We start from the raw sequence: 15397 nt of genomic DNA, 5'->3' as shown, positions 1-15397 counted from the left end.
AGGAGCTATACAGGAGGCACCCTGGTGGGACCTCAGTTAGTTGTGACGCGTGTGCAGTCTGCCGATCATCACTCAACTCAGGAAACATCGGTATAACACTGAATAAAGCCCACTGAGCCTGATGCAGAGATGGACGCCTTAGCAACAGCGCTGCACCTTTGGGCCTGATTCAGAGCCGGACGCTATTTGCAGAAGCTCGTTCAGAAAAAGGGGCTGGCTATTTAAATTAAGCGCTCGCTCTTTGCGGTCTGTTGACGCCTCTATGTCTGAACGAGCGTCCAAAATATGCGCTCACTATTTTGGAAAACACGCCCCCTGGCCGCTCGCATCATACGTCATCTCCGCTATTTATTTGATTAATCGAGTACATCGAAAGGCGTATGAACTGCTCGCAGTGCTTGTGGTAGCATTTTCCTACCACAATCATGCGAGCAGTTCAGGCTAAAATACAACCAAGTGACGTGGTCAATGACGCTGCTATGTTAATTATGCACACCCTTAAAACGCCTGTTTTGACCGTTTGGCATGCCTGCGTTCGGATCTCCACTCCCCGTTTTCAAGCACCTTTCCCTGTTACCACCCACAAACGCCTCATCCTGTCACTCAAATTAGCAGGCATTCGCTATTTTGCGAGCACACGATTTTAGACCGCACTGACTGGTTCGCGCATGCGTACTAAAACCCATACGCATGCGCAGATGTGCGAACGTCGCTCGGAGCGAACGCTTACGAGCGGCTCTGAATCAGGCCCTTTGTGCGCAGCAGCTGTGCTAAAATATGCAAAAACGCAGGTGGCCAGCTATTGTGATCCGATGGCCGCATCCAAATATGCAGCATCGGGATCAACTGCGTGAATATCAGACAGGTTACTTGGGATGTTCGGCGAAATCATGCAGCTGGGGTCAGTGAATTGAACTTTGTAGCTAATGGAATCTGCCCCTCAGTAACCAACACACAACACATAGCAATACTGTGAAATGTAGTCTGGTTAAGAAGATATGGACCATTCCGGGTCATGGATAGTTCATGGCCACCTATATTTTAGATTCAGGGGGCCTATAAGCAATAGGTAACTGTCTTATGGTTTTGCAGAAAGTGTTTACTCCTTACCTACATAGGTCTGATGAAAACAAGTAAATAATTTCATCTTTGTTTATCAATGGGTGAAAAGTGGTTCCATCTGTTCCATTAATCATATTGCATGCGCTCGATGTCCACCATGTAAGATTTCTAAAAGAAAAAAATTAGAAATCTAAATATAATATCAAAGAGTAAAGTAAATGTCATCATGTTACAGTTTTGTAAAGTAAAATGTAGCCACATTTTTATATCAGACAGAGTGTAAGTTTATTACATAAACAGAACAAACCGTGTATTTCATTGTTTGGCGCACACTGTATCTTTAAAAAGAGAACCTCCTGGCACACTACTGTCACAGTGTAGGACACATTAATTAAGGCTGCCTCCCATTTATAAATAAAATACAGAACTGCTAGCACATATGACATCTGCCACGTCACAGCACTTCTGCTAATAGCATGCCCCAATGACTAAACACTGAAACTACCAATATAGGGTCATATGTTATTGTGGTTTAAACTGAGAGCAAACATACTTTAACCTACTAGTAATCCTGCATTTTATCTATACACAGTAGTGTGCTGGGAATTTGTGTGTAAACATTATCTGACTGCCTACCTGCATGGGAGAAGCCAATATTTGAAGCATAGGACCCTATTCAGAACTGGATGCAATGCTGATGTTTTCACAAATGGCCGATGTTACTACACGTGTCCGGATGGATTGTAGCCGTCACTGACAGTGAGGATTTAGTCTCAAAGTGATTGACAGGCAGGGACCGTTTGTGGGTGGTAATTGGGGTTGGGCACTCTAACGTAGGGTTGTCGCGACCGTTTTCAGGGCGTGTCTCAGCCTGTGACTGCGATCTCATACATAGTACTACAGGCTCTAGTGTCTCAGTTTCCACGGCCATTGTGCGCGACCACAGGGATGCTGAAAAAGGCCAATTATCGACTGATCTGCGATCGATGCTGCACCTTTGTATGCAGTCACTTGGATTTGTGAAGCTGCTTGTGGGCACCTCAATCCAAATCCAGGTGGCGGCGACATTTGCATATTTCGCACAGCTGCTGCGTACAAATTTGCAGCAGTGGTATTAGCGTACGTCTCTGGATTAGGTCCAAATTTCCTAACACATGCCCACTTCTGTCAGAAGACAATTAAGCTGCCAGTATGTCTCTTGAGTTTGGGAGAAAACGAGAGCACCCAGAGGAAACACACGCACACAGGGAGAATATAAGGACATGTAGATCCAGTTGCAGGGTTGCTTAGCATATTTATCTTTCTCTTATATTTGCACTGTGGGCCTGATGCATAGTTGTATGCAAACCCGTACAACTCTATCGTGCCACCAGCTCAAGTCACGCTATTGCCATGACTATGTTCTTGGACAGAGCAGCGGATCACAGAAGCTGGCAGGAGGCGTCTATTTGCACAAGACGCCTCCTGTGACATATGATTGCACAGCCGCTGCGTACAAAGTCGCATACAACTCTGAATCAGGCCCAGTGTGTATTCTTACAGGGCAATTTACAATAGGGGTGTGTAAATATTCATGTGCCCAATGCAGCCTTGCAGACACCCGCTGATACGCCTGTCTGTTACGGATGCCTGAGGCTGGTGCAAATATCAGCACAGATACTTGCAAAAAACTTGCTACCAGCACTAAGCTTTGACAGGCTGAGCCCCTGCTATAGTGCCACCAGCCCAAGCCTATCTCAATCCTGCGCTTTTGAGGAGGGCCCCCTCAATTTTTATGCTACCAGTCTGGACTTACAGAGTTACTGCTGGCTACACTGTATTTGTTTTTTTAAGCTGACAGACGTATGTAAGTATGATGATGTGCTTAATGAATTTTCAGTAGGCTTTCACAAATTTGCATATGCAGAGCTGTATGGGTGTAGTGCAGCTCTGACATGTAGGTGCATGTATAAGTTTTGCATATGCATTTTTTGGAAGCAAATTTTGTGGCCAACTCTGTATCAGCCCCATAAACTCCACAATGATTGGGCCCTGTTAGCAATCGAACCCATGGCCTGAGGGCTGGGAAACACCACAGTGCCATCCTATATTTTCTCAAAGTAGCTTTTCTGTGTTCAGTGTAATGTTTGCTCTTGTTATCTGTTTTTCTATAATATTTTAGCTTTACTATTGGCCCCATCAACCTGACTTACCTGAAAAGTATGATATAACTACGTGGCCACTTTATGATGTTCCTCTACCTAATAGTAAGTCTTTCCCTTACTTGCCATCAGAACATTCTGACTTTGAGGCATTAAATAAACATAGTGGTGGTGGACCTTTACTATGATTACATCTTCCATAATTGGAGTTATGAGGTACACACAGTGTCAATGCCGCACACAAGCGGACAAAGTTTTCAGTCTACGCCTTCATCAGAGTCACACTGAGTATGGGTACCACTGGAAAAGGTCGTAAGAATTTGGATGCAAGAGACCAGAATGGGCGTTCAGAGGAAGTAATGGGGGGTAGTTAGGCAAACACTGGCGTCTTCACGTAACCACCTTTGCCGCAGTTGCGCTGACAGCAGCGGCCATGTTTACCCGGAGATTCCGCGCCTGCATAGGACTGGTGCAATATTCGAAGGTGTGACCGACAGTGTGTTTTATTATGTAAAGCAGCGGATTAATAGGTAGACCTTCAGCCACGGCATAAGGATAAAGACACAGTCACGGCTACAATAGGGTGCACCTCAGAATCAGGCCCATATTTCTTCAAACTATTAAAAGGATATCCATGCCTAAAAACTATTAAAACATTTTTAAAATGGTCCTCGTCTTCCTCCATGTATTGCAAGTATTAAATTGCTTAGCATAGTTTCTCAACAAGACTATAGAAGGAACAGTGATCATGTCTGTGGGCCTGATTCAGAGTAGGGAATAGGGTAAGAAAGAGCAAGTAACTGTGCATCTTGGTAAAACCATGCTACATTGCAGGTGCGACAGATATAAATGGCCTAATTCAGCAGCGTTTGCAAATGCAACTTTGTACGCAGATCGAGCGATTGTTAGCCATTGCATGTGTATAAGCCGCACTGCAATTACGTATGCACAGAGGAATCCATCGCAGAGGCTGTGAGCATTTGGGGGTGGTGACGGGGGAGTGGTAGGAAAAATGCAGGCATGTTTGTCCGTTTGAACGGAGTATATGCCTTTCATGACGTACAGATATGCCCAGCTATATTGTTGCCGCTGTCGTGGCGAATATGACGAGACGCGCGCTGGAGAGTGGATACGTGCACTGCGTATGTGACTGCGCCTCCATAGGAATGCATGGTGCGATCGCAGCGATCAGCCACAATGTAACTGGGCACATCTGTAGGTGCCCATTATGAAGGGATTTTTTTAAATTTGACTCCTATGGGGTGAAAAGGGCTAAAATGTTTCCTCCCCCTGTGCAATGTCCTGCCTGACTGTCTCATCATGGCTGTAGCACAGTTCAATATTCAAACACTAAATGTCATCCCAAGTGCTGCCAATCATCACTGGCAGTTGGTATGGCTCCCCTATTTGAATAGTGAGGGAGGGGAATGTGTTACTACACAGGTGAGGGAGGGGAATGTCAAATGTGTTACTACGGGGTGGGGGAAGGGAATATGTTACATCACGGGTGAGGGAGGGGAATGTGTTACTTCTGAGGTGAGGGAGGGGAATAAGTTACTACAGGTGTGAGGGAGGGATTGTATTTCTACACAGGTGAGGCAGGGAAATGTTGAATGTGTTACAACACAGGTGAAACTATAGAGGTGATCGAGGATAATGTGTTTCTACAGAGGTGTGAGAGTGGAATGTGTTAGTACACAGGTGAGGGCGGGTAATGTCTTACTATAGCAGTGATACACTGCTATAGAGGTGGTAAGATGGAAATGGAAACAGTAAATATCTAAGGTCTACCTGGGTAAAACCGGGTACATCAGCTAGTCTATGTATAGAATACATTGGAGAACCTTTAGATTAACCAATTGGTGGCCATAAAAATTATAAAGAAATAAAACAAACCTATTCCTACCTTTTTCCATTCCACTCCGCAATCTTGGTAAAATCCATGTAATCCTTTGAACCAGTGAGATACATATATGTCCCATCACTTGTTGCATTCATCTGTGATGTAAGAAAATATACAGCAGTCTTAGGATAACTAGCCAGTTACATGATTTAATTGCAATGCAAAACAGTTATCCACGTTTAGCCCCTCTTAAAGCTAAATTGTTCAAGTCTAACAAAATGATAAATTCTAAAACTAATTGATTTGTTTTGTACGTGCCATATGTGCCATATGTGCATTACTTGAGTTCTATAATCAGGGTCTGCGACCTTCTTCAAACAATAAATGGTGGGGTAATGGTGCGACTAAGACGCATGGCAGACTTAAAATATCGGCCATCTGCGTGTGGCAATTGGGACGCATGCGCTGTGCGACTAAGGCACAGACTTAAAACATGCGTGCACCTCTGAATCTGGCCCATTGTGCTGTGAGAATTGGTGGTTTGTGGTGTCAAAACCTCAACTATTATAATTTGTAAAGTACATTTAATGAAAAAATTCAACCTTTGCTAAAAAAATAAATAAAATGTACACACAGTCTGCTTTTGCCCTCTGTCATCTCTATATATGTACATCAAGTATACTACTGGCTCACAGAATGTGCTTCTTTGGCCTGGTCCAATGGTCTTGGGATAGTGTCAGGACAATATAGGGCCTAGGGCACCACCATGACAGGAGAGTACTGGAAAGCACAGGGAACCAGATCTATGTAGGGAATCTCTATATTCCACTAGTGCAGCCACTGGGGAATCAGAGTATACATATCCTACAATAAGAAGAATGAGGAGCAATAAACAGCAGGAAAGGCACTCATTTAGTCAGACCTGAGAAGCACCCTTATGGTGCGTACACACTACACGATATGCTCCCTGAGTGATATCGTGTAGTGTGTCCCCGGCAGGCTGTGCTCAATGTCGTTCATGACATTGAGCACAGCCGCTGAACGATATCATTAACGATATCGTTCAGCGCCGAACTCTCTCCCCCATTCCCCAACATGCAGCAACCTGACGAGGTCGTCAGGCTGTGCTGCATGTTCAGGCAAAGGACAATGTCGGAAACTACCAGTGGGAGTGCGCATCGCTGGTCGTTTCCGACATAAACGTGCATGATTTGTGCACAATTACTGAGCGACTGCACGATTACGATGTCGTAATCGTGCAGTCGCTCAGTAATATCGCCCAGTGTGTACCCACCATTAGGAGCACTGTCTAGACTACTGTAGATCATCTGACCTCAGCTAGTGTACCAATGATAGAAACCATGTTGCTGACATTGCTGTTCTCTGTTCCCTTATTAACAGGTCACACACATGTCTCCATAGCAGGAGCTTGTATTCCCTTTTGTGTAGGCAACATATGTCTCAACATTGCTAGAAGACACAAGACACCACCATCCTAGAAAACTGCAATTTAGCACTGCTTAGTCAGCGGTGTCACACACATAGGCAATGCAGTGAGCCTTTAACATAGTCAGCAAGCCTAAAATAACAACAGTATTAGTAAAGCTGAACTATGATACATTTATCATTACTGTAAGTAGAGTTGTAAAAAAAAAAAAAAATGTCAAAGCCAATAAAAGTGCCATATAATAAAATAAACCACAGGAGGTCACAGCACATTTTATAATGGAGACATGAGTATATTTGTACACTATGACCAACCCCATTTGGTATTTTCATGGTCTCCCCCTGATCTTACTCCAGCTTCCCAGTGGCACTTATTGAGCTGCAATATGCGTCTGTAGTTGTTTAAAGTTGTTTATGCTCAACTACTGTAAGGTTTCTTTGCTAATTTTCCTGTAAAATGTAGCTAAAATAAAAAGATTGTCTACTTCACTATGCTGAAAAAAAAATGGACTGGTGTACACAAAACAGTTCTCTTAGGCTACAAAAAGTATGAAATATGATCTAGATGTCTATTTACTAAGCAGTTAGGAGAGAGTGAAAAGTGATAAGAAAGTGATAAGGTGCCAGCCAATCAGCTCCCAACTGTCATCTCACAGACTGTGTTTGAAAAATTATAGTTGGGAGCTGATTGGCTGGCATATTATCACTTTTCACTTTGTCTTCTAACACTGCTTAGCACATAGACCCCCTAGTCATAAATATATAAACTACCCCATTCATAAATGGGCTATAAAACTCCAGGACCATTCTTTTTTAAAACTATACTCCCACACATTTTGTTTTATGAACATTTTTTATTTTACACAATTTTCAGTAATGTAGTTTCAAAGCAAAAATAATAAACTTACATTGTAGAATAGACCAAACATGTCACTGATGTCCGGCATCACTGTGTGAACCAAAGATAGAATTGGGTCCTTGTAGCCCCACAGCAATTCATGAACGGGTCGTGTGACAAACATTCCTTCCTTGTAAGTCTTCAATGCTGCATTAACTACTGGTTTTATATATTTAAAATAGTAGCTATTTCTTGTCATCTGCAACAGTGTCTGACAGTAAGAGAACAAGTTAAATAATTATGACTTTTACATTTTTTTCAAGTTTTTTCATTTTGCATGTATCAAATCTGTCTTCCAAATGAATGTCATGTATACGAGGCGTGGCAATAAAAAAAATGAGACCGTACTTGTAAGCAATAAACCATATTGCGTGAATTTATAGGGAGAGGGGGAACATCGACCTTGGACTATTCCAAAACGGTTTTGCACGTTTCACCCCTCTCGCACAGATAGTTTGCTATCACATAGCCTTTAAAGAAGTTGTTTTTTTTCCGTGCTTCGTAAAATGCTTAGTTCAAAAGTAGACCAACGTGTTAACTTCAAATTTTTAGTCAAATTGAACAATGTTAACCGAGGCTTACGGGGCAAATTGTGTGTCACGTGCAGGTGAGTTTGAGTGGCACAAAAGATTTAGTGACGGCCGTGAGTATGTCTAAGATGTACACAAAACTTTGGGTTTGACATTTCTAAACATCTCTAGAAACCTAAATCAACACAGAAGTGAATTATAGTTAGTGATCCCAATAACAGCAGCAGGCACAACTGTCTTATTAGGGGGTCTCCTCATCTTTATTCTCCAAGTCAAGATCAAGAGAACCATATTAGAGCCTAGCAGATCATGTCATTAGGTGTCATCATGACTTAGGGATATATTTATTATGTTTTCTCTGTGTTAAAAGACATTCCATATTGCAGGGATACAGATCGTGAGATTTAACAAGCCTTCTAAAGAGGACAGCCATCAGATTCCAGCTATCATTTAATAGAATGTATTAAATAAATGATAGCGAGAATCTGATCTAGTTGCTACATACCCTTGAACAGGACCCCTTCCACAAGGTACAAAATGTTCTGCTCCTGGACTTCCCACTTAATTTATGATTGCAGACACTTGTGTTGAACTAGTTAATTGATGAGATGGGTGTTACCATGAAGGTGACTATGGGGGTCATTCAGACCCGCTCGTGAGCGGCAGTACGCTCGCAAGCGGGTCGATGTTCCCCCACTGCGCATGACGGAGGGAGCTCCGTCGTGCGCATGCGCGAGACCCGGCGAGCGACGGGCTCTCCATCGCTCCGGGTCTCGCACCAAAGGGGGTGTGCTGTCGATGTTGATTGACAGCACGCCCCCTTTGGTGGGCGTGCCAGGTACGTGCCTGCCAGACGGAGGCGTTCCCTACCGTCTGAAGCCGGCCCCACTGACATCACTAGTGATGTGAATGCAGAAGGCCTCCCCCTTTTCCCAGCTACTGCAGATACATAAGGGTGATCATTTAAGAATGCTTTGGGATAACCCTTCATTCAAAAGTGGAAGTCTTACAATGGTACATACCTGACTTCCCTCTACCTTTGATTCCAGCACCCACTAGGAGAGAATTTTGCCAGCTGTTATCCAATTACATCCCATTGTTGTAATGGGATGTAATTGGAAAAACTGTTATCCAATTATTGTTTCCCCAATGATTTTTTGGTTTGTCACTCTGCATGAATGTCTTTTTCTAGTCACCCTCTCCCCGTCACCCTGTGCCTCTCCCCCTCACCTTCTGGCTGTCAACCTCTGCCTCTGCCCATCACCCTTTGCCTCTCCCCCACAGCCTCTGCCTGTCACTCTCAGCTCATCTCCCTTCGCCTGGTGAGTTTAAAGGGGACATAGATTATTATTTGATTAAAGGGGGCACAGATTATCATTATTTGATTAAACTGCGAATGCCCGTGACACAAGAGGTACACATGCACAACAATAGTCTTACTTATCCAGTGATCTGTGTTCTTATATAGTGACTAACAAAAGAGCTTTCTCTGGTAATTATGTACACAGCTTTATTTTAACACTAACTAAGCATTAAGATATTGAATAAAATACCACTGAAAGTTCCTGAGTTCCGCCACTTCCCTTACTTGGTCCCTTACCCCACATATCATCCCTCTATTGAACAAAAAAACCAGCAGCTGTTTCGCTATTTGCTCTCAGCAGTACTTGGTCTCCATTTCTTACCTTATCAGTTTTTTGTTTGCAATGGGTCGCAGACTTTAAATGCATATTTAGTTCCTAACTATTTTCATTTCAGTCTATTTTTTGTATGCTCTGAATGATTTGACCCTCTCTTCTTGTATGACCTGTGCTATTTTTCTGTTGCAATAAATAAATAGCTGGGGAAAAAAAACACTAAATATAGAAGTATTAAAAAAAAATTGACACAAACAATAATTGTTTAGTTCATGTGTCTGTAAATTTTCATTTCCATATATTATCTGGTAGGAATTTAAAAATGCGATCTAAAAGTAGTACATGAGTTTACCACATGAAAAAAACACAACATCCTTATTTGAGCAGTGAAATCAGATCCTGGCTAATTTTACTCTTTTGCCTAAAGTACAAGTAAATATGTATTTGAATTGCAAAATGTATACGCATACAACATCCTCTATTGTGGCCATGTAATAAAAATAAAATTTTCCTTTTATAGAACACAGGGAGTCCAAATATAACAGCCTGAGATGCAGACAGCTGCAATATTTCATTCCTTTCTCTTGTAGATTTAATGCTTTTTAAAATACTGTCAATTTAAATCAATGGGCTAAATTGCCAAAATCTTGAAGGGTAAACAACTGTTTTTTTAACTTCTACAATACAAGACCCTTCCACCGAGTACAAAATATTCCCAATCATCCCACTTAAGTTACTGAAGATACTTCTGCCGAGTTAACTAATTGACAATAGTTGTTCATTTAGCACTTGTAACTGCAACTGTACATTAGGAGGCATTTACTAAGCAACGTGATTAAATTCTGATGGGATTGTGATGATTGATGGGCGGTTTTACATCCCGGCGATTGACTAAACTAAATTTTGACGTAACACTACACTTTAGACAGAAAAGCAATATACCAAGTTTCTCCAATTAGAAATATACAAAGCGCCAGATTTACAAAGCAGCGGGTTTCGAACCTGAAGCAAAAAGGCTTATAATAATTACCGGTAGTTGCTTTTGACAGTTGTGTTTGTGGAAAGATTCTTCTATATATAATATTTGTGACAAAAAGAAAATGATAAAAAAAAAACAACCAACAGTGTGGGGTCCCCCTGCAAAATAATAACCAGCATTAGGCCTTTAAGCGACAGGTTACAGTCTGCTAGCAAAAATTTTTGGGGGACCTCACAATCTTTGTCACCTTATTCCTTCGCTACTAGCCAAGGCTTAAAGGCCTAGTGCTGGTTTTGTTTTTGAGAGGGGACCCTACACCATTTTTTTTCTTCAATTTTCTATTTTTCAAATAAAATATATAGAATACTGACCTGTACCTGTGAATCCATGCAGCACTACTAAACCGTGGTATAGAAACCAACGGGATCAACTTAGGTCAAGACAACCTTTAGTAAATACTGTAGTTTTGACCATGATCCCATCCTCAATACATGGATCCCATTCAGTTTCTGAAACCCTGCACAATCAACCTTTAGTAAATGTAGCCCAAAGTGGGAGTTTCAGATGAGCAGAGCATTTGGCACTGTGTGGAAGGGGTTCTTCCATAGCTATTCATTTCTGAGCTGTTCTGGTAAGAATTCAATGTACCTGATGTACTTTTTTGTTTGATTTGTACTAATCTGCAATTCTGATACTGCTTTCATATGACAGTATTAGTGCTGAAATAGAGATACACACATATGAATTGCACCTGAGGTTCAGTAATACTATTTTATACCTTTAAAAACTGACACAAATAAAACTTACCACAATAGGAATGTTAATTGTTCGGATAAAGTCGGTGTTTGGATTCCCCACAGATTTACCAGCTTCAAAAATGTAGGTTTTTTTACTGACAGCAGACACTTCGGTGGCATTTTCTTGAAACTCAATATCCTCTTTAGGTCGATACTCCCTAACAGAGGAGTGAACACAACAAAATGTACTGCTTGAACACAAATGTAAGCACAGACAAGGGATTATGTAAATGTCTAAAAAAAATATGTATCCAAAGTAAATATTTTATTATTGAGTGAATTACAAAAGTCGGAGTACAAAGTATTTAGTGTACCGATGGTTACCTGGCAGAGCTGGCTGCTTAAAGTTTCCCAGGGAAGGGATCAGTAGTACCGAAGTTTTTAATATTGGTCATAAAATATTGTTAACCAATGTTTCTACTTGAAGTAAACAAGCTACTTACCAACACTCCAAGCAAGAAATATGAACACAAACAACTCCCTATACCATCTTCATACACTTAACTTGTAAGCTATCAGTTATAGGGGGAAATGTAATAGACTGCGAGATGCAGTCATCAGCATGATTCTGGCAAGTCTGCATGATTTAAACTGCCAATCATCCAGGTTGGACTTGCTTTTTAAACGATTGCTGCTGGAAAACATCAGGCAGTGTGGCACCGATGTCTACAACCTGCAGTGTTCTCTCCAGGGCCTTTCTGATGGATGCTCCAGCCGGCATCTTCCTTACACTGCCGAGAGCTGTCCCGGCTTGCAGAGTGTGCTGGCGCTGGCCGTTGGTGGGCACAGTGGGTATTGAAGGTGCTCATTGAGTGGTGGGGCCACCCCTGGCAGAGGGAGGACTTGCAGCCTGCCCCTTTCCTGTCAAGAGTCTGCTGAGCAATGGGTGAAATGCTGAGTGGGATGTGGATTGGGTATCATACATGGGTATGAGGACAATATGGGGCATTGTAATGGTCTGGAGGTTTCAAATGATGAGATACAGTAGGAGACAACATTGCAGAAAACTCCATAAAGGCCAAGTACTCTCATTACTTGTACTAATAAACCGCCCTGCCTTAACCAACATTATTGGACGTATTTACTATATATTGTGAATTACAAAATCTTGCATTGCCTATTAAGGTCAACATTTTCACAAAAATAAAAAAACACAAAAAGTAGTAAAAAACCAAACAAACTTTTCATTAACTTACAAAAAAAAAAAGACTTTATTTAAATGATAAAGCATGCTCTCTGCTAAGGATCTTCTGCTATCACCATCCTGAGATAGGGATAGGAGCAGTGTTGCAGTACTTGTACCACTGCTATACCAGCATGAGGAAGCCTCCTCCAGAGAGACCCCATGAAAGCTATCGCTGGCTTTAACCGATGGGGAAAAAACATTCTCTCCCTATAATAAATATTACTAGTCCGCCCAACCCACTTTCTTTTTTTTCTGCAGTCAAAGAATTTTACTGTCAGCAAACCTGCATGACATATGCAAGAGAGTCTTTTGTAGTGTAACATTCTGCAAAGATTGAGTTTATTGTATTTCTGTCTTTAGGATAAAAGGTGGATAAATCTATTATGTTGCTTTGTGAATCTATATTGCAGACGGTTTGGTATACTTACATCGCAAATAGAAATCATTTAACCACCCTACTATGTTAGTTCCATTATTTATACTCTTACACTTTGTACCCAATGCACGACACATTAAACATTATGCCACAAGTTCCACTAGTTTTCAGTCTAGCGATACATTTAGGGTGGTAATCCCTGAGTGGGCAGGCAGCAGAAGGATACAGAGGTCAGTGCAGATAGCTTGTTTTGTTTCAATTATTTCCTGTTATGTTCTCTGTAGCAATATGAATTGTGGGAAGGAAAGGGACGGAGACGCATCTGGTATGCATTACATTGCTGCATACTGCAAGAATATACTGTATGGCCACGCCGCAACCATCATAGTGTCACCACTTAACAGCATCATAGTATCTTCACGGTGGCCCAATATGCATAATGGGGCATGTGAAAACTCCCCTGATTAATCACGTCTCCTTAAATGTTCTAGGGCTGGAAGTTCTTATGGTAACTCTGCCAATGTGCATAGAGTATCATTGATGTTACTTACCTTTTGGCAGTCATTTGCATTGCAATAAACAGAAGTACATTTTTCCTGGTCCACTTATAAGATCCTGCTGGCTCCTAGATATTACTGACTGATGCAGTAGGGTTAGCGTTTCCGCCAGGCTGTTTTAGCGGGGCGCTGCGCCCTGCCCTTTTGGCAGCACCCCACTAAAAGAAAAAACCTGTCTGTCTTGACTGTCTGACCATTAGTTTCCGAAATATAAATTTTTCAATTTATTAAACTATTTACTAATCGCGGCTTATTTATTTCACTTTACTTGAAATATCACCAGGTGTTTATTAAGGAATCACCATGAAATTTTGACCCCTAAGGCAGGGCTCGACAAAACCCGGGGGCCAGGTCGCCATGGCTACCAGATTTTGCTGGCTGGCTACTAGATTTTGCAGTGAGGGAGGAAGCAGATCCTCATCAGTTCCGGCGGAGATTCGTGCCTATAGTATTGCGGTGATCAGATCATGCACAGGAGTGCATGTGCTAAGTGTCGCCTGCGGTGACTGCTGTGCCTCTGTCCGTCTCGGCCTGCTCTGATCCCTGCTGTCTGTCCCAGTCTACGCTGATCCTCCTGTACGTCCCGGCTATCTGCTGTCGTCTATCTCCGGCTGCATAGATCTCTCCGATAGTAGGGTCTATGGTGTGACCACGAGGGGACGGGGGTTTTGTTGTACTTTCTGGAACCATTATTTTATGTGAAATGTGGTCCGTTATTACTGGAAGGTGGGGGGTGGAGCAGAGAGGGAGCCTCCATTTTACTGTATCCATTCAACTGTGACCATTTTGTGGACTAGTATAGTGTGTATAACAGTTGCATAACACACAGTGCTGTGCTCTCCAGTCACTCCTGTTTTTTTTGGGGGGGGGGCGGTGGTCTGGCTCCGACACTTTCATCCTGGTTCCTAGATTTTAGAAAAATTTGTCAAGCCCTGCCCTAAGGTAACTTTTCCTCCCAAATCCAAATTACTTTATCTGCCTTACGTTTCGAGTTACAGAAACACTGCAAGATTTTGGAACAGAATTGAAAACGATGCTAAATCATCATTAAATATCCAATTTTTTTTAGGTGCTTAACAAGGGTATACATTACTGCCACAAAAGACTGGTACTCTGTTTCATAGTGGAGAAACAACAATTTGCCTCAACTCACATGACCCATGAGTGTTGTTAAGATCACAACTGCTATAAGTACGAGCTAGTTTTTTTTTCCCACAAAAAAAAAAAGAAGATTCTCTTCTATGATGCTACAGGTTTTGCGGTTATACCGAGCCCAATCCAGTTGGTCATCACCGGCTAATGTTACAGAATGTGGCAGATGAACAAGAGGAAAACTTTACGGTAGATGACTTAAGCCTCTGGGTAGCCTGAAAAATCCTATTCTGTATCTTAATTGTTTAAGGAGCACAGAACTTTAAATACAAGTGAAGCACAGATATGTATTTATCCATCTGATGAAAGTGCGTTAGCAAAGAAATGTGTCAAGGAACTATGGGCCTGATTCAGAGTGTACAATAATGCCACCACTGCTGCATCTATGTATGGATCTGCTACGCAAAAATATGCAAATATCGCAGCCGCCGTGAGATGTATTGAGACGCGAACCTGCAGCTTTGCAAATCCAGTCACCTGTGTAATATGTTGCAGCATTTGCATACAAGGAGGCAGCATCGCTCACAGGGCCTGATTCAGACCTGCTCGCAAGCAGGTCGATGGTGCCCAAGTGCGCATGCGCACAACGGAGGCGGCTCCGTCATGCGCATGCGCGAGACCCGAATAACGACGGCCAAGCCGTCGTTACGGGTCTCGCACCAACAGGGGCGTGCTGTCGATGGTGATTGACAGCACCCCCCTTTGGTGGGCGTGCCAGGGGCGTGGCTGCCCAGACGGAGGCGTTCCCATGGGTCCGGCCCCACTGACATCACTAGTGATGTCAGTGGGAGTG

The 15397-nt window shown here is 42.4% G+C and overlaps 1 protein-coding gene across 2 annotated transcripts in view; it reads right to left on the bottom strand.

Moving 5' to 3' along the window:
* The window catches only part of SCARB2 (scavenger receptor class B member 2), a 73306-nt gene that overhangs the window by 23399 nt on the left and 34510 nt on the right, over positions 1-15397 (bottom strand). For both annotated transcript variants that reach the window (XM_088456421.1, XM_088456419.1), the window contains exons 3-6: positions 11344-11491; positions 7401-7601; positions 5110-5201; positions 1111-1230 (exon numbers count right to left, since the gene is read on the bottom strand). In XM_088456421.1, the coding sequence (XP_088312547.1) occupies positions 1111-1230; positions 5110-5201; positions 7401-7601; positions 11344-11491 (561 nt within the window). The remainder of the gene's footprint in view (positions 1-1110; positions 1231-5109; positions 5202-7400; positions 7602-11343; positions 11492-15397) is intronic.

Source organism: Taudactylus pleione, unplaced genomic scaffold (assembly GCF_031769625.1).
Source record: "Taudactylus pleione unplaced genomic scaffold, aTauple2 ptg000703l, whole genome shotgun sequence".
In the NCBI taxonomy this organism is placed as follows: Eukaryota; Metazoa; Chordata; class Amphibia; order Anura; family Myobatrachidae; genus Taudactylus; species Taudactylus pleione.
This window is presented reverse-complemented; position numbering and strand designations above follow the sequence as displayed.